Below are 20,054 nucleotides of genomic sequence, written 5' to 3'. Positions count from 1 at the left end.
CATATATTTTTATCCCCAGGGGTACAGGTCTGTGAATCACCAGGTTTACACACTTCACAGCACTCACCAAATCACATGCCCTCCCCAATGTCCATAATCCCAACCCCTTCTCCCAAACCCCCTCCCCCCGGCAACCCTCAGTTTGTTTTGTGAGATTAAGAGTCACTTATGGTTTGTCTCCCTCCCAATACCATCTTGTTTCATTTATTCTTCTTCTACCCACTTAAGCCTCCATGTTGCATCACCACTTCCTCATATCAGGGAGATCATATGATAGTTGTCTTTCTCTGCTTGACTTATTTCGCTAAGCATGATACGCTCTAGTTCCATCCATGTTGTTGCAAATGGCAAGATTTCATTTCTTTTGATGGTTGCATAGTATTCCATTGTGTATATATACCACATCTTCTTGATCCATTCATCTGTTGATGGACATCTAGGTTCTTTCCATAGTTTGGCTATTGTGGACATTGCTGCTATAAACATTCGGGTGCATGTGCCCCTTTGGATCACTACATTTGTATCTTTAGGGTAAATACCCAATAGTGCAATTGCTGGGTCATAGGGCAGTTCTATTTTCAACATTTTGAGGAACCTCCATGCTGTTTTCCAGAGTGGCTGCACCAGCTTGCATTCCCACCAACAGTGTAGGAGGGTTCCCCTTTCTCCGCATCCTCGCCAGCATCTGTCATTTCCTGACTTGTTGATTTTAGCCATTCTGACTGGTGTGAGGTGATATCTCATTGTGGTTTTGATTTGTATTTCCCTGATGCCGAGTGATATGGAGCACTTTTTCATGTGTCTGTTCGCCATCTGGATGTCTTCTTTGCAGAAATGTCTGTTCATGTCCTCTGCCCATTTCTTGATTGGATTATTTGTTCTTTGGGTGTTGAGTTTGCTAAGTTCTTTATAGATTCTGGACACTAGTCCTTTATCTGATATGTCGTTTGCAAATATCTTCTCCCATTCTGTCAGTTGTCTTTTGATTTTGTTAACTGTTTCCTTTGCTGTGCAAAAGCTTTTGATCTTGATGAAATCCCAGTAGTTCATTTTTTCCCTTGCTTCCCTTGCCTTTTGCGTTGTTCCTAGGAAGATGTTGCTGCGGCAGAGGTCGAAGAGGTTGCTGCCCGTGTTCTCCTCAAGGATTTTGATGGATTCCTTTCGTACATTGAGGTCCTTCATCCATTTTGAGTCTATTTTTGTGTGTGGTGTAAGGAAATGGTCCAATTTCATTTTTCTGCATGTGGCTGTCCAATTTTCCCAGCACCATTTATTGAAAAGGCTGTCTTTTTTCCATTGGACATTCTTTCCTGCTTTGTCGAAGATTAGTTGACCATAGATTTGAGGGTCTATTTCTGGGCTCTCTATTCTGTTCCATTGATCTATGTGTCTGTTTTTGTGCCAGTACCATGCTGTCTTGATGATGACAGCTTTGTAATAGAGCTTGAAGTCCGGAATTGTGATGCCACCAACGTTGGCTTTCTTTTTCAATATCCCTTTGGCTATTCGAGGTCTTTTCTGGTTCCATATAAATTTTAGCATTATTTGTTCCATTTCTTTGAAAAAGATGGATGGTACTTTGATAGGAATTGCATTAAATGTGTGGATTGCTTTAGGTAGCATAGACATTTTCACAATATTTATTCTTCCAATCCAGGAGCATGGAACATTTTTCCATTTCTTTGTGTCTTCCTCAATTTCTTTCATGAGTACTTTATAGTTTTCTGAGTATAGATTCTGTGTCTCTTTGGTTAGGTTTATTCCTAGGTATCTTATGGTTTTGGATGCAATTGTAAATGGGATTGACTCCTTAATATCTCTTTCTTCTGTCTTGCTGTTGGTGTAGAGAAATGCAACTGATTTCTGTGCATTGATTTTATATCCTGACACTTTACTGAATTCCTGTATAAGTTCTAGCAGTTTTGGAGTGGAGTCTTTTGGGTTTTCCACATATAGTATCATATCATCTGCGAAGAGTGATAATTTGACTTCTTCTTTGCCGATTTGGATGCCTTTAATTTCCTTTTGTTGTCTGATTGCTGAGGCTAGGACCTCTAGTACTATGTTGAATAGCAGTGGTGATAATGGACATCCCTGCCGTGTTCCTGACCTTAGCGGAAAAGCTTTCAGTTTTTCTCCATTGAGAATGATATTTGCGGTGGGTTTTTCATAGATGGCTTTGATGATATTGAGGTATGTGCCCTCTATCCCTACACTTTGAAGAGTTTTGATCAGGAAGGGATGTTGTACTTTGTCAAATGCTTTTTCAGCATCTATTGAGAGTATCATATGGTTCTTGTTCTTTCTTTTATTGATGTGTTGTATCACATTGACTGATTTGCGGATGTTGAACCAACCTTGCAGCCCTGGAATAAATCCCACTTGGTCGTGGTGAATAATCTTTTTAATGTACTGTTGAATCCTATTGGCTAGTATTTTGTTGAGTATTTTCGCATCTGTGTTCATCAAGGATATCGGTCTATAGCTCTCTTTTTTGGTGGGATCCTTGTCTGGTTTTGGGATCAAGGTGATGCTGGCTTCATAAAATGAGTTTGGAAGTTTTCCTTCCATTTCTATTTTTTGGAACAGTTTCAGGAGAATAGGAATTAGTTCTTCTTTAAATGTTTGGTAGAATTCCCCCGGGAAGCCGTCTGGCCCTGGGCTTTTGTTTGTTTGGAGATTTTTAATGACTGTTTCAATCTCCTTACTGGTTATGGGTCTGTTCAGGCTTTCTATTTCTTCCTGGTTCAGTTGTGGTAGTTTATATGTTTCTAGGAATGCATCCATTTCTTCCAGATTGTCAAATTTATTGCCGTAGAGTTGCTCATAGTATGTTCTTATAATAGTTTGTATTTCTTTGGTGTTAGTTGTGATCTCTCCTCTTTCATTCATGATTTTATTTATTTGGGTCCTTTCTCTTTTCTTTTTGATAAGTCGGGCCAGGGGTTTATCAATTTTATTAATTCTTTCAAAGAACCAGCTCCTAGTTTCATTGATTTGTTCTATTGTTTTTTTGGTTTCTATTTCATTGATTTCTGCTCTGATCTTTATGATTTCTCTTCTCCTGCTGGGCTTAGGGTTTCTTTCTTGTTCTTTCTCCAGCTCTTTTAGGTGTAGGGTTAGGTTGTGTACCTGAGACCTTTCTTGTTTCTTGAGAAAGGCTTGTACCGCTATATATTTTCCTCTCAGGACTGCCTTTGTTGTGTCCCACAGATTTTGAACCGTTGTATTTTCATTATCATTTGTTTCCATGATTTTTTTCAATTCTTCCTTAATTTCCCAGTTGACCCATTCATTCTTTAGAAGGATACTGTTTAGTCTCCATGTATTTGGGTTCTTTCCAAACTTCCTTTTGTGGTTGAGTTCTAGCTTTAGAGCATTGTGGTCTGAAAATATGCAGGGAATGATCCCAATCTTTTGATACCGGTTGAGTCCTGATTTAGGACCGAGGATGTGATCTATTCTGGAGAATGTTCCATGTGCACTAGAGAAGAATGTGTATTCTGTTGCTTTGGGATGAAATGTTCTGAATATATCTGTGATGTCCATCTGGTCCAGTGTGTCGTTTAAGGCCTTTATTTCCTTGCTGATCTTTTGCTTGGATGACCTGTCCATTTCAGTGAGGGGAGTGTTAAAGTCCCCTACTATTATTGTATTATTGTTGATGTGTTTCTTTGATTTTGTTATTAATTGGTTTATATAGTTGGCTGCTCCCACATTGGGGGCATAGATATTTAAAATTTTTAAATCTTCTTGTTGGACAGACCCTTTGAGTATGATATAGTGTCCTTCCTCATCTCTTATTATAGTCTTTGGCTTAAAATCTAATTGATCTGATATAAGGATTGCCACTCCTGCTTTCTTCTGATGTCCATTAGCATGGTAAATTCTTTTCCACCCCCTCACTTTAAATCTGGAGGTGTCTTCGGGCTTAAAATGTGTTTCTTGGAAGTAGCCTCTATTATTTTATGAACTACATGAGTGAGTAATTTTTGCCTTCTAAAATAGAAACTCAAACTCACAGATCTATAGATGAGCAGCCGTGTATTACAGCTATGAAATCTACTGCTATGCCTATAGCCATATTAAGCACACTCACATGCCAAGTTATATCCTGTGTTTTTGCCCTCAAGATGACCTGAGGAGATGGTAGAGAACTGACACAGCTCAAGAGAATGCTGGGAAAAATGGCCAAATGGGACCTTTCACCCCAAAACAATATAAGGAATGGCAGCCAGCGCCTATACTAAAAATATGTTGCATAGGACTCTTGTATTCAGTCTCTCATTTAACCCCTGGAAAATGGCAGTCTCCAAAACAAGGTACTATCCATGCCCAGAATTTCTCTGAGCCTCCCCTGACCCAGCATGCCTTGTCACTGCTTGCAGGCCCCAGAGTTGAGGATGGGGTCAGAGACCCCAAGGCATGATTGTGAGAGATGGGAATTAATGGAATAGAGGAGGAAAATAAGGAGCTCCTGAACACAATTTTTCACGGAATTAAATCCAGATGGAATAAAAGACCTTAGGTTGTGAATAGCAAAGCCCCAGAGCATCAGATGTCTGAATGCTGTGGAGTGTGATGAAGCCCCTAAGGGGGACACTGCCCCAGATCCGTGACCGCTCCGCTACCACCTCCTGGCACCTCTGTCCCTCACAGACGGTTTGGACAGGTGGCAGCTTCTAGAGTGTTAGTCCAAGAGGTGCCATCACTCCCAGCTCTGTAGCCTCTATGCTCGAAGTGCTGAAGAGCTGACCTCTATCAGTGACTCAATGACAACAAGCCAGGAACGTCAATAAAACTCATTATAGGCGATAGCAGCCTTTAATGCAGGCGTGTGGATCAGAGAATTAATTCCTCCCACCCCTCCCAGGCAGCTTTGGTGAAATGAAAGTGGGGATTGACATTCTCACGAATTTCCCCTTTCCTGCCTGTGTTTATCAGGAATCTAGGTCATGACGACTCTGCTCCTTCACGTCCTCACTGGTTTGCACCTTAGGAGGGCAAAACCCAAAGTTGGCAGGCCCCCTCCTTTCTCTCCCTTCTACGAGCCTCTGCAGGAGAGAAGGTGTCCCAAGGACAGCCACACGGACAGTCTGGTCTCAGATGACATCAACACCTAGTCAAGAGGCTGCGTCTGAGCTCTGATGGTGTTTACCCTGGCTGTCATTAGCAAGGGGCTGATTCATGTGACTGCCTAAGCAGAGCGCCAGTTGTCCAGCCTCAGCCCAGAAATCCATTCGTGAATTTCACCTCTGAATGTCACCTAGGGCCATCACCATATACTGACAGGTCATTCACAGCAAAGCCCATCCTTTCCTTTTTCCCCATCTCTCAAGCAGGAGTCAGAGAGTTTTCCTAATGAATGATACTGAAATTAGTATGAAATCATCATTTATGTCAGTGTTCCTAATCTAATATCTTTATGAATTTTCAAGATCAGAGCTTATCATTTTATTGAAAAAAAATTTACATTTAAAAAAAATAATCACCTATGATCCCAGCCCCTTAACATAATTATTTTCATTTCCCATCATTTGCCTCCAGTCTCTGTCCACAGGTAGACATTGTTCCTAAATGTGATCAGTATGTAAATAATGTTCATTTCTCTTGATTTTTGTCACTCAAGATCAGATCTTCATAACTATTACACTAAATGGCTGGCTGAATATATTTCTCTGTTAATTTGTGATTTCTTTAATCGTTTACCCAAACTGGGGAAGACATTTATTTGGTTCTCATGATACATTCTTATAGGTAATAATGTGTGCGGTGTTGGCTTGCTTTTCAATTTTTTAGAACTAATCCCAGAAATGGGATCCCTGGTTCTCGATATGGATTGCCTGACTGTTTTTTGTTTGTTGGTTGGTTTGTTTTAAAGATGACACCAAATTATGATGCCACTAGTAGGGCCCATGACAAACTCAGAGTCCCAAGAGAGATGCCAAACTTAATGAAAAAAACGTTTTGGTTTGTTTTGGTGAACTCTTTTTTTTTTTTTTTTTAAAGATTTTATTTATTTATTTGACAGAGAGAGATCACAAGTAGGCAGAGAGGCAGGCAGAGAGAGAGGAGGAAGCAGGCTCCCCACTGAGCAGAAAGCCCGATACGGGGCTCGATCCCAGGACCCTGGGATCATGACCTAAGCCGCAGGCAGAAGCTTTAACCCATTGAGCCACCCAGGTGCCTCTGGTGAACTCTTTTTTAAAATATCATTGATCTTCACTGGGCAGGCATGAATAGAGGCCCGAGGAAGAAGTAACGAAAATGAGGAGAGAGGTAGTTTGCGGAATAGCCCCCATTCCTGACTTGGCCTTCTTTCCTTCACTTACTCCTATTTCTGGCAGGGTAAGGAGGCTGAAGGGTTTGAGATACTGGTAGTTCTGGGCTCAGAACAAGAGCTGCTCCCTATTAATGAGGGGGCAGCTGGAGGCGAGTCAGACCCAGACGAACCCCACGAGAGCCCAAATAGCCAGATGGTTGACTGTGTGGGCTTCCAAGTAATGCTAGGCCTTCAGAGTTCACCTGGCAAGAATTGTTTAACCCATTTGAAAGTCTGAAATCTGGAGCCATCTTACCGGTCTGCTTTCCATCTTCTTCCTGGAGCATTCTTGCTGTGAGTTACTGGCCAAAGGCAAATCCTCTGACGGGTGTTAGGCAGAGAAGTATGTGGAAAGATCTGCCCTCTAAGGAATTATGCAGTCTGTGTGTGTTGTAACAATGCAGAGCATGGATACACTTGGCCCTTTCCCTCCAGATTAGGGGCTTTTAAGGTGTTGAGATGTTCCATGACTGTCTTCCAAAGGTTGTGTCCCACTAACTGCTCAAAGTGATAGAATAATCATTGTCCCCAATAATGCACAGCACATATAATTTGAGAAGGATATTTTAACATACATACTAGACATGACATTGAGTGTTTCAGCCAATGTCATACAGCTACAGTGAAATGACAGTCACTTACTCCTTGGCCCTTTGGGTCTGGCTCATAGCCTGCAGGTAGCAAATGCTCACCAATGAATGAACCCATGTATTCTAACATTGGGCCCTTGCTTGACCTTTATACTCTGTAGCCTCTGGATAACATCTAAGTTTTATTTAGCCTTTGCCCCATAGTACTTCAAAGAGCAAAGGACCTAAAGATAATGAGTTCACCCACAAGCCTCATTGGCTTCCATGTAGCTTCCATGTTTTAGGAAGTTCATACCCCTATGTCTGTTTGGGGGTGATCAAAGATAGAGCAGCCCTTAATATGCTGGTTGGGAAAGAAGTTACTATTTCTCAGGTCTCCCTAGACCTAGAAGGGAAAAGCTAAAGGAAGAAGACTATCATGGCTTTGGGATTATGGCTTTGGACAATGATTTAACTTCTCCAAGCTCCTTCCCCTACAAGAGGAAAGATCACACTTGCTACAAGGATTATCTTGAGAATTAAATGAGTTGGTTCATGCAGACCTCCCCTAAATAGGAGGACATGTGCTGTGAACCTTGATAAAAACAAAAACAGAAAAAACCACTCCTTCCTCCTGTCAGCCTCACTGCTGCCTCTCACATCTGGACTCACTCTGTGTTCGATCCGCAGCCACTTGTACCTGCAGAACCAATGTGGCCCTTTTTTTCAATGTGGTGTTTTCTCTGATTCCTTGTAGGAGGTGCTTGAACTTGCTTTCTCCATCTTGTATGACTCAAACTGCCAACTGAACTTCATAGCTCCTGACAAGCATGAGGTAAGGGTCTCAGTGGGGTTAATTTGTGAGAGAATGTCACTTTTTCCTCTTGCAAGAAAAACAAGCATGAGAGAAATATTGTAAAGAAATTTCACTTAGAAAAAAAAAAAAAAAAAAAAAGGCCTGCCTACGAAAAATCGTGAACAAAGAAACATCTCATTGATTTCGAATAGAATGGAAACTTCATTTTTTTTAAAAAGATTTTATTTTTTTATTTGACAGAGAGATAGAGATCACAAGTAGGCAGAGTGCAGGCAGAGGGAGAGGGAGAAGCAGGCTCTCCGCTGAGCAGCAGTGAGCCCAATGTGGGGCTCGATCCCAGAGCCCCGGGGTGATGACCTGAGCCGAAGGCAGAGGCTTAACTCACTGAGCCACCCAGGCACTCTGAATGGAAACTTCTTTAAAAACCACCAGTTATCACATATTCAGCCTCTTACTAGCTTGAGCACGAGTTCATGGTAAAGAGAAAGTACAAATGCTTCAGCAAGGGCATAACTGTCAACCCTGAGGAAGAATCAGCCTTGAGGAAGCTTTGGTTTCCATTGAATATTGGATTTTGAATCAGGATCTTCCCAAGATAAACTTGTCTCTCTTCTTTAAAACATTGGATGAAGTAGGTTTTCTACCATGTTTCCTTAAGTTATTTTAAGAGATTCAGGGCTGTCTCTGCTGTTGGAATTTTATTTTTAAGATGATTTTATTCCTTTTTGACATCTTGTTATATGTATAATTTGTTTTTCTTCTTGAAGCACGCCTGTCAGCTATATTTAAAATATTTAGCATAGATCTAGGAAAATGTATTTGTAAGGTGAAATACAGCTATGGTTGATGTAACTCGTTCTCTTGTAAATGAGAGCCCAGCATTATGCTCCAAACTCTTTATTTTTAGATGATACCATTCAAATTTTTGTTTTACATGTGGTTGCATAAACAGCTTTTAGAAAGGAATGGAACATTTTAATAGAATCTGACTTTTGTTTCCCATTTCCCCTAGGAGACTCTGCTCATTTAGAAGTTATTCAGTATCTGCTTTTCACTGGTTTAGAGCTTTTGAATAAAATCGTACATCCCAAAGAGAGAGGAAAGATTAAATGCAAATCCTGCATTTAGAATGGTGCTTAAATGTAATTCTGTGTTACTTGACATTTAGTTTGCAAAAGGGTATGACTTTGTCTTCATCTTTCTGAAAATAGATACTGAGGCCTACTGCTTCTCTTTTTAAATAAAATTGTGGTTATATACAGGCAGGCCACCGTATTAAGACGGAGAACTCTGGATGTTATTTAAATCTAGGCAAGGCTGTTTTCTCCAGGGTGCATTAATTCCAGATAAGGACAAATGTTCTCCGACTGCCAAATTTTTATTTGTAACTGCCACCTTTTATTGATACGGGGAGGTGAAAAATGCCATACACTTGTGAACACTTCTCATTTCTTCAGCTCTCTTTCATATGTATTACCTCCTTTTATTTGCATAATCACTCAATAAAACAGGAAGTCCTATTACAACTATCTTCATTTATCATATAAGGAGAGAAGCCTCCCAAAATCGAATACCTCTATATTAGTAAGGATAATAGTAATTGCAACTAGCCCGGATTTCTCTCTGCCAGGCACCATCCCGTGTCTTGTGGATGTTCACCTCACTTAATCTTCATTATACCTCTGAGAGAAACAAACTATTATGCCCATTTGATAAAGGAGGGAAATGAGTCACAAAGAGGTTAAGAAGCCTGTCCAAGGTCAAACTAGTAATAAGTAATAGAGCTGGAATTGAAACCACGGAGCCTTGCTCCAGGGTCCCTGTCTCCTTGGTCCCTGCACTGTGTAGCTAGGGAGGCAGGAAGCTGGACCAGACCTCCCCACTTCCGGCCTGTGCCCGTTGCCCAGTGTGGGCTGTTAATCACCTCAGGGCCAAAGTGGCGCCATCTGTACCCACGCCGATGCCCAGTTGCCCCCCCCAGCAAAGCAAATCCAGAAAAATCATTTATTTGTAAATATTCCAGTGTGTCTCTCTAAATAACAGTGTCCATGTTGAAACCAACTACAGTACCATTCTCACAGCTGATTTGTTAACATTTTGATACCACCATCCATAGCTGGTTTTCAGACTTCTCCTCTTGTCTCCTTTGTGTGTTTTATTTCTTCTACACTTTGTTCAGATCAGCATCCAAATAAGATCCATGCATAGCAATTGGTCAACAGGTTTCTTCGATTTCCTTGAATCTATAGGTTCCTCCCTCCCTCCCTCTCTCTCTCTCTCTCTCTCTCTTTCTCTCTCAGGAGCATCTGTTTGTGCTCTTCTTCCTTGCATACCATTCACTGAAAAAACCAGGTCAGCTGTCTGGTAACCTTGCTGAGAGTCTAGATTTGCTGATTATAATTAGGTGTATTTGTTCACTGTGGCCACTGTCACAAATTACCGCAAATTTAGCGGCTTAAAACAACATAAATGTATTATGTTATAATTCTGGAGGTCAGAAGTCTGATGTAGGTCTTTGGGGGGCTAAAATCAAGGTACTACCAGAGCTGAATTCCTTTTTGGAGGTTCTAGGGTGAAAATCCATTTCCTTGCCGTTTGCACATTAGAGGCCACCGGCATCCCTTGACCATCACCTCCATTCTCCCACAACTGTGGTGGTTGAGTCTCCACACCACCTCATTCTGACCTCCTCCTGCATAGTCAAAACTCCCCCTCTGTCTCCCTTCTCTTGCTCAGGCCTATCCTGTTTCCCTCTTCCACTTTTAGGGACCCTGGTGATTACATTAGCCCAGCTGGACAATCCCAGAGGACTTTCCTATTTGCAGATCAACTAATTAGCTATTTTAATTCCCTTTGCCATGCACCCTAACATACTCACAGGCTCCAAGACACGATCTCCCTTCAAAGGAGGGTGGTGTTCTGCCTACTGCAAGCTGCGCTGTTATTTCACGGTTATCTGTTTCCCGTGTTTCCAATTGAGTGGTAGTCAGAGGATTCATCTAGTTGAGGCTCAACTTTGAGCAACAATGATGTTGTATTCTTCCATGGTGTTTGGTTGTCTCTCTTTGGGGGATATTAGCAGCCATTGGTGATTTTGGCCTAGATCCTTGGACCCATTAAACATTGGGAAGGTTGATACCTCAATTTGGTCATTCCTTCTTCTTTATTAGTGGAAAATTGGCCCCATATTTCAGGCTATACAGTTTATATGGAATAGGGAGGATAAACCCTTGACCATCCTTGTCATTCCTCAGAATAACGCACGTCTTCCAAATGAGGACAGCGAGGTGGTTTTGGTATTTGAGCATCGTTATGAAGTAATGAATTTAAACATATTTGTGTTTTAATGGGTTGCAGTGATTGTCATGGTCAGTGTCCAAATAATCCTGTCTAGAGAAAGTAGGAGCACCTTCTGGTTGGCTTCTAAGCCCTACTGACATGACCCCAGATGTCAACTTGGGTCATCTTGGATCCAACTTGTAGTCATGTTGGACTACATGACAACCTGTAGTTGGACAACAAGTTGGACAACTTATAGTCATGCTGCTATTACAAAATATGCCTGGTTTATCTGCCTTTTCTCCATGGAGCCATGGTCCCTTCTGGTAGAAAGTGGTATTTAGCAACCAGAATCTGGCCATTAGCTGTGCATACTATTACTTGGTTAGTCATTATTTTTAGACCTTTTTAGGGGAAGAGCTAGAAGTTACATTATTTCTTTAAAGATAAAATACATTTTAAGTTCACTTTGATACTTTGAACTCAGATTCAGTCCTACCGAGTTTTTATTTATTGGTTGATGTACTCTTTAATAAAATTTTCTGGGCCTGCTGCTTCTCAAAAGAAAGGCACCACAGAAGTGTTGCTGTGGGTTAATCTGTACTGGGAAGCTGGCCAGAACTGGGATGTCTGTACAAAAAGCAGTAATCCCATGACTTAGGGATTTACGGTCAAACAGTGTTAGAGCCGGAAGGGGCCTCAGAGCACATGGAGTTCAGTGGCCCCCACATCTGGAAGCGTATCAGAATTAGCTGGAAGCTTTTCTAAGTAAAATTTACTCACCACAGATCTACAAGTCAGGATCTCCAGGGTAGAACCTCAGTATCTATTTCCAGGAAGGTTATTTATGTGGAAAGTAACGTTTAGAGGAGTTCAGAATCTATCTAAGGTATTCGTGCGGACGGGAGTACTTGCAGACATCTCTTAGCGGTCAGCTGGTGTTTAGATGGGTTCAGTGCTTTGGCATTGAGATTACAGAGCCAAAGTGAAGTTCTGCACTTCAGGGCTGCATTACCCAGACACACATCCTCGGGGTATACCAACGGTGCATCTCCTCGGCTTAAAAAGTCCTGCCACAGGTGTGCCTCATGGGAAGATTCCAGATCGCTGTGGCTTAGGGTTTGTAAAGGGCTTCCAGTCCTATAGTACATTTTGCTTGAGATCTGCTGTTATGCTCCAGGTAACCACAGTGTAAAGGACAGGCTACGTATAAGGTCTGGAATTGTAACTTGACCCAGTGAGGGCAGAAGAGGGGGCGGCAATCTAGAGCCCATTCTAGAAGGAAGTCTAGTCTGACGGTAAGAACAGAACAAATGCTATCACAGAGATCCTACAGAGGACTAGGAGATCCTAAAAGGTGAGTGGAGCACAATATCCAGAACGCAGGCTGCTCTGTCAGATGCTGGCAGCGGAAGCCAGTTCGGCCAACACATATCTTGGCTCTAATGCCAAGGCCCAGGACTCTTAAGAGGGAGAAGGAGAAGAGCAAAGCAGGTCCTCAGATAAAGGAAGCAGATTTTCTTTCTTCAAGGAGTCCACAGTCTACTGGAGAAACAAAAGGCATGGTCAGTTTTAATGAGAAAGGAAGAACCAGTTCTTAGATGAGTGCTCCGGAGGGCTTTCCAAGATCAGTGCTGTCCCCAGGAACCAGGCTTCCCAGACCCAGAGGAGAAAAAACCTGGAAACTCGAGACTGAGGGGGAAGAGACAGGCAGCCAGTCCACCTCCCATGAAGATCAGCCAATAATTTTAGCCATTTTGTCCCCCAGACACTGAGCAGCAGAATGTTATTGCCCAGCCCTTTGCAGAGAAATGCTGGGGTGGGACTACCATTGGTTTCAGGCTGAGAGCCAGCTGTCATCGTGAGTGTTAAGAATCCAAAAGGAGAGGCAGAGATTAGCCACTAGACTAGGAACTATGCTTGGAGTCAGGAAAGAAGCAGGCTTGACTTAAAGATGAGTCCGGGCGTGGTAGGATATGTCCAACCAATAGCTTAAAAGCAGACTCACTGGTAGAATGTTGGAGGTGTGACGTTGTGAGGTCACACAGAACTCAGATCCTCCTGCTGTTACAGAAGAAGCATCATTTGCACTGAAGAGTGCAGGTGCACTAGAGTTAGATCACCTGAGTTCCGGTCCCGCCCACTCCACCTGCTACCTCGTCCCTCAGCCTCTCGGCACCTCGGTCCTCTTACCTGCAAACCAGAGATGTCAACTTGATAAATTGGTGATGGAGGCAAAGCACTTAGCATAGAGCCCAGCACATGCTGAGTGGTCATTTTTAACTACTGTCACTACTCTGATCATTGTCATCAGTAGTCAGTTACCCTTGTCACCTCCTTTTCCACCAGTACTGTATCTGGACGGATGGGCTGAATGCGTTGCTGGGGAAAGACATGATGAGCGAGCTGACCCGGAATGACCTGGACACCCTGCTCAGCATGGAAATCAAGCTCCGCCTCCTCGACCTGGAAAACATTCAGATCCCCGATGCGCCTCCTCCCATCCCCAAGGAGCCCAGCAACTATGACTTCGTCTATGACTGTAACTGAAGTGGCCGGGCCCAGAAGCACCCCCCTCCAAAACTGGAAAATCGAGCTAATGGGAGAGAAGAATGAAAACACACCCACGCCTTGGAACCCTCTCGCGGTCAAGAGAAGCTGTGGGTCAACACTGTCTTTGGCCTCGCCTCTAGCCCCAGCATTCTTCTGCCCCTACCTGGCGTCTTGCTCACTGCCCTGATTCTGTTTCTAGACTCCATTGCTTTAGATCACTCCCCACTGCTGCAGTCTCCTGGTGGGAGCAGAGCAAAACCCGCCACCAATAAGAGAGCCAAAGGGCCCTTCCATCCGGACCCCCTGCCCAATGCCCAGCAGGCACATCCTCCCTCCCTGGAGGGGGCAAGCCGGCAGCACCAGACTGCCCCAAAGCCTGCCCATTAGACCGAAGGGAATGCCCCAGTGCTTGTGTCTGGAAGAAACAGCCTAGCTGCCAGAGAAGACCAAACACCACCTCCTCGTTCCCCTTCTCTCTGGAGTCTGCTCACATCCCCAGTTCCCTGTGATTCGAAATCTGCTTTCACATCCCTTCCCTCCTCTGTGCAGGCCTTTGCCTTGTGCTGTTCCTCTCTGGTTCCAGGAGCAGCAGCAGCTTCGTCAGAGCCGTGGCCGCACCGGGTCTCCCGGACCCAGTCCCAGGTCCCGTGCCCACTTCACGTCTGCACTGTGACCGTGACCAACCTTCCTTCCTCGCCAGCTAGTCTTGGGTGTCCTCTCTCTGCCCCAGCCCACGCCTGCCCTCTTCGGGCCTCATAACCTCCCAGCCTCTTAGCCGAAAGCACAAATGGTGAAATCAGTCGTCATCCCCATCTCTAATATACTAAACCGAAATGTCTCTGTGGCAGGCGGCCCCCCTCAACGGGTTTGGTGTGTTTGGTGTTAACCTTCTCCTGGGGACTCTGCTATAACACGGACCCTCAGGATGGTCAAGCTGTCAGACATCCAAGTTTACATCATTGTAATTATTACAGGTATTGACAATTTGCAAGGGTTGGGGGTTGGTTGGTTGTTTTGTTTTATTTTTGGTTTTTTTTTTGCTTTGTTTTTGTACAAAAGAGTCTAACATTTTTTTGCCAGACAGATATATATTTAATGAAAAGAAGAGATACATAAATGTGTGTACTTTCAAGGTTTTTTTTAATTATTTTAATCCTAAACATCTTCCTGAGAATAACATTCCCTTACACATGCTGTGGAATAAAATGAATTGTGATGAGTTGGGGAGCCGGTGTTTTGATTTGGTGACTTGCTACTTGCCGTTTGGTCTTTAGCATCGCTCTAGAGTTTGCCAGCAACGTTGCTGGCCCCACCCCAGACCTGCAGAATCAGGGGACTGTTGCACACAGCAACTTTTGAGAAGCGCTGGCTTAGGGGACTCAGCCACGGCTAGGTCACCCAAGACACTGAGCATCGGTAAAGCACGTTCCTTCTAAGAAGACCATCTCAACTCACAGCATAAGTCAGACCCACTATGTGAAAATACAAGTATTTATTTTGCACTGTTGCCTTCCTGACGGGGACGTTCCTCTTTTCTTCCCCCTCACCATTATAGGATGTCCAGAACTGACCGAATTAAACACATCACACTTTGAGTGAGCGCATTTAACCATGGAAAACACTGCAGCCCTATGGAACAGAAATAAATTCAGTCAAAAATGAAATAAATCTAACCACGAATTAATAAGATACGGGTCAGAGCCCCGTAAAGGATTTTTCTTAGGTCAGTTCCACCGGATGCGTATCTGGATCATAAAGTCTGAGGGCTGCGAGGGCTGTCAGAGACGTCCAGGTGTGCAAATGCAGCACAGGCCGCTCCGGACTCGCCACCAGAGTGTTCCATGCCTTCAGGTCACTGCTCCGGACCCTCGTCAAGATGTGCAATTACAGATTCAGTTGAGTTGAGATGACATGGTCCAGGGCCCTCCATAAATTGCAAGAAAAAAATCCTTTCTGATCCATAGTAATTCACAGGCAATTATGCTTCCCATCAGAGCACTCGCACCTGACTGTCAAATCGATGTGTCCTTTATCATTAAGCTTTAATGACGTTAACCCATATGTCCTTCTTGTTGGGAGTGCTTATTACCCATCGTCATGATAAAAAGACAAATGTTAGCTAAAAGAAAGTAGACAGAATCATACTGTTCTTTACTTCGGAGTTCCAGATCTGTCCTTGGAAGGGAAATTCTTTGGATCAAAGTATCCGAGGTCCTGGGACTCTGGGTTTAAGAGACGGGGTCCATCCTCCAACCCTTGCTGGGAAGAACCAGCACCTTTCCCTTTTGGCATTTGTGCTTTGGTGCATTAAATAGAAACTAATGCTTTCAGATGATGAAGAGAGCCCACCTCTCCTTAGACCCTCCCTCTATGGACAGGTGATATCTGGAGAGTGTGACGTCATTCCCTCATTTTGCAGCAGGATGGTGCAGGTTGCTGTCCATATTTGGACAGCTCATCTCATGGGGCTCAACTGCCAAGGATTCCCAGATGGTGAGACATCCCCCTCCTGCTGCCTCAGGTTTCCAAGCCTGGACCAATTGGGAAAGCCAGGGGCGTAGTGACATAGGAAGTCAAGTTTTTAACCAGATCTATGCTGCTTTCTTCAGTTCGGCTTTACCTGAAATAAAACTGAGCGTTGCATTTGAATCTGCTGATATTTTAATTCCTGTCTGGTTTTTTATTCAGAACCTGTACAAGGAAGGGTAATAAATTGGCCCCCTCAAACTTAGCTACTTACAAGGATAAGAAAACCTAACAGTCGTTACAAAGGAAAAAATGCCAGGCCGAATGTTTCTTGAGACTATTTGCACATCCATCCCAAACCAGTTGGTTGGTTTCCAATTCTCAAATAAAGCCTGTCCTACCACCTGCTCTTAAAATCAACTCAGCAGGTGTTCTGATGCCATACATGCCTTTACTCTATTTTGTTGTAGTTATGTAATATTTTACAATTAACATAAACCTTTAACTTAAAGGAAATAAAATACCCACACCATAACCAAAAATGTGCTCACCACTAAGCACTGGGCATGCAACAAGAATAAAATAAGTAAGTCTAAAGCTTGCAAAAAAGAATAAAATCTGTGAAATCAGGAAAGTTCTCATCAAAGAAGTTAGTGAAACATAAAAGCAATAATTGCAGCACAGTGTGGTAAACAGCATATAAATATGTACAGGGTAGAGAACTAGAAAGAGGTCATGCTCAACACGTTTGATAACAAGATAAGGGAAAACAAGAAAGGAGTAGAGCTTTGAGTTCAGTCTCAAAAGACGGCAGACGTTCACCATGCAAGAGATGAACACTGCAGGTAGAACAAAGTGGCAAGGGCGTGGAGGCATGAAAATCCATGACTGTTCACAAACCTATGTCACTCGGTGTGGCCAGTCTGTAGGATGCCTACGGGAGAGGTTACTACTTGCAGGGCAGGCAAGGCACAGAGCCTAAAAATCCCGACATAGCTGGCAAGGGACTTGGACTTGAGGGCAATCACTTCACTTGAGGGCAAGACACTTAGACAAGGGATGGTGTCGGATTTGCCACTCGGAAATGTCACAACGACAAAACACCCCCGTGGGGGAAAGACTGGAGTGGGAGAAATTGCAAGCAGAGATATTAGCAAGAAGGTGATGGAAATAGTCCCAAGCCAGAACCATGGAGCCCAGACTCTGGCACAAGCAATGGGAAGGAAGAAGAGAGCAAAGGTATCAAAGAGGCAGAACTAGCTGCCTCTCAAGGGACAGAGAGAGAATGCAAATGACTCCTGAGCTTCTGGAATGAGTAAGCAGGTAACAGAGCTGTTTTTCTCTAAAATCAGGAAGAGAGGAGGAACAGGAGATTTCAGGAAACGGCAATGAGATGAAATCATAAACTGTGAATTTGTTGGACTTTTCCAAACAAAGAAATAAAATCTTGGGGAAGTCATTTAACCACTGTGAGCATCTCACCTCATTAATGAAAGGGAAATCTCATTACTTGAGAATACTATGGATGGGGTGGCTAGAACCATCAGTGTTCCGGAGGTAGGTCCCTTCCCTTTCCCAGCCATGGCTGCCCCTTTCCTCCCACCCCTTCCTTCCCTTTGGTTTGAATGAACCATCTCTAGCACAACTCAAACTAAATGGCATGTTTCAACCAATGCAACCTTCTTTCTGAGAAAGAAAAATAAGCAAAGGAGAGGAACAAAGGAGAAACTGAAGATGTTAACATACTTGCAATAAGGATTTTGATAACTTGCAATAGAACCATAATTAAAAATAAATTTTGGGGAAAGGAGGTATGGTATGATCCCATATGAAAATAGAGTTATACACTAAATTTTTCTCCTAATGTAATTACATGTTTTCTGACATTTAATGAACACTTCAAGTTAAGTGGGCTTTTTTAATTCAGAAAAATAATTAGAACACATCCAGGTGAAGGAAGGGAATAATTATACCAGAAACATCATGTAAAGAGAGTTGCCAACTTGAACATTAAATCCAAATTTCCTCCTGGAAGCCTGTGTAAATAAGGAAGCCAACTGGGATGTAAAGCTCTCATTTTCTTAGTAAAAATTTTATTCCACCATAAGAAAACCACCTTTCCCAGGCACCACATTTTGGAGGAGATGTGCTATTCAAAGCACTTACCACCTTCAATAGACACCTCTTAGCAGGTGCTACTTGTCTGTCATTCTGTTTTGCAGAATGAAAGGGGTTGCCCTTGTAGCCTTGTAGATGAAAGCACACGGGCCATCTGAGTGCTGGTGTGGGTGTAGGGAGCACATGATTGAAGAATCGGAAGAGGATCCTGGGAATAGAGCAACAGAAGAAGGGTTGGCCAGAGAGTGAGTCCAGGGCCAGAAGAGCTGTTGTGAAGAAAAAGAGCAGGGTCTGGGAACCCAATTCCACTGAAATATAACCAGGCACTTGCTGTGCACCAAGCATGTTGCACAGGGCTATAAAAATAAGAAGCAGACTCTGTCTCCAAGAGGCTCATTGTCTAAGACAGGACAGAGAGGCAAATAAATACAGTCCATGGTTAAGAAGACCATAGCATCCCACCTACTGAGCTAGCACTCAGAGCAGGTGAGCTCCTCTGCCTGGAGGAAGTGAGGTCTGACAGAGTTGGGGCGGGGGCAGGGGGACCAGAAGCCACCAGGTGATAAGGGAAAGAAGGTCGAGCTAGATCCCTGCTTGTCCTTTGGGACTCTCTTTGGTCATCACTTGCCCTGGAAAGCATCCCCTAGATATCAAAGTCAAGGCTGGAGACTCCTCTGCACTCCCACAGCCACCTCTACTTACGCTGTTGTTCCTGAGGCTTTCGCTATCTTCCCCAGTGGCCTGTGACCCCATAGGAGGAGTAACCAGGCCAATGGTTGTCACCACGCCCATGCACTACCTTTAGCACAGTGCCAGGCACTTAACTGGACTGCAGTGGTACTTTCTAAAATAATTGGTAAAGGGCATTTCAGCAAGATGTAAGAACATGAGGCCTTAAAAAGAGGAAACGTGTCATGGCTGGGACGGAGATGAGCATGGCTGAAAGAAGAAGAGGAGACAAGCTTGGGCCAGAGTGAAGAGCCGTGAATGGCAGCTGGAAGTGTATTCTTTCCATCACCTGGGGCCACCGACATGCACAGAGGTGACTGGCATGACCAGATTTGCAGTTTAATATCACCACTTGCTCCTTGGAAGCAGCACAAAAGACAGTTTGGAGAAGGAGGGGTCTGGAGGCAGGGAGATCACGCTGAACCCCTGTCAGAGGCGCTTCGCTTGTAAGAAGGCTCAACGTGCCAGTCCAGCAAATGACTGGGATCGCGTTGCATCCAACAGAGATTACACACAGGTGCTGTCAAAGAGGTGAAACTTGACCGTCACTGCAAGGATGGGGGAAAAAAAAGGCGGAAGAATCTATTTTCTGAAGCCTCGTGTATAAATACAAAACTAGAGATAAGACCTGATCTTCCTCAGACTGCCTGGGAAAGCAAAATCTGGACAAATGCTGGTTACGAAAGAGATAGGGAGCATTGCAAATACAGAGACGGGTAAGATCTACCAGCAAATACTGAGTCACGGTGGTGCAATCAGGGAGGGAGGTGGCGGGGAAGGAACAAATAAATGTCAAGCAAGTAAAATAGGAGACAAAAGGCTGTGGCAAAGAAAAGTTAGTGTGAAATCTCATCGACATCGGTACAATGTACCACGTTGACATCACTGACGAGAATGTCTAATGCCAAATAAAATGGCCCTGAAAAACATAAACTAAGACCGTTATAAATACAAAAGAATTGATGAACACCACACTTTTTGTAGAGACCTTAAATAATGGCATTAGGCTTTAACACGATGAACTGGATTCAATAGATAATCTCAATATGTATAATCTGCAATAAAGATACGTTATTCAAAGATCTTTGGAATAGGTTCAGAATCAATTGTGTAGTTGTCTGCAAAGAAAATCCTTGTACCGCGAGATAAAAAGTAAGTATAAAGGATTTCTGGCTCTGTGACAATACAAAAAACATCCCTT

General features: G+C 43.4%; 1 protein-coding gene across 15 annotated transcripts in view; it reads left to right on the top strand.

Moving 5' to 3' along the window:
• The window catches only part of ELMO1 (engulfment and cell motility 1), a 526,731-nt gene extending 511,972 nt beyond the window's left edge, over positions 1-14,759 (top strand). For 14 of the 15 annotated variants that reach the window (XM_059171566.1, XM_059171573.1, XM_059171568.1 and 11 more), the window contains 2 exons: positions 7,649-7,726; positions 13,337-14,759. In XM_059171566.1, coding sequence (XP_059027549.1) covers positions 7,649-7,726; positions 13,337-13,537 — 279 coding nt within the window. In that variant the 3' untranslated portion in view covers positions 13,538-14,759. The remainder of the gene's footprint in view (positions 1-7,648; positions 7,727-13,336) is intronic. The other variant, XM_059171578.1, reaches the window with a different exon arrangement.
• Positions 14,760-20,054: the final 5,295 nt, after the last annotated feature.

The sequence above is a fragment of the Mustela lutreola genome, chromosome 4 (genome assembly GCF_030435805.1).
Source record: "Mustela lutreola isolate mMusLut2 chromosome 4, mMusLut2.pri, whole genome shotgun sequence".
NCBI lineage: Eukaryota > Metazoa > Chordata > Mammalia > Carnivora > Mustelidae > Mustela > Mustela lutreola.
Note: the sequence above shows the minus strand (reverse complement) of the source record. Positions and strands in the feature narration are given on the sequence as shown.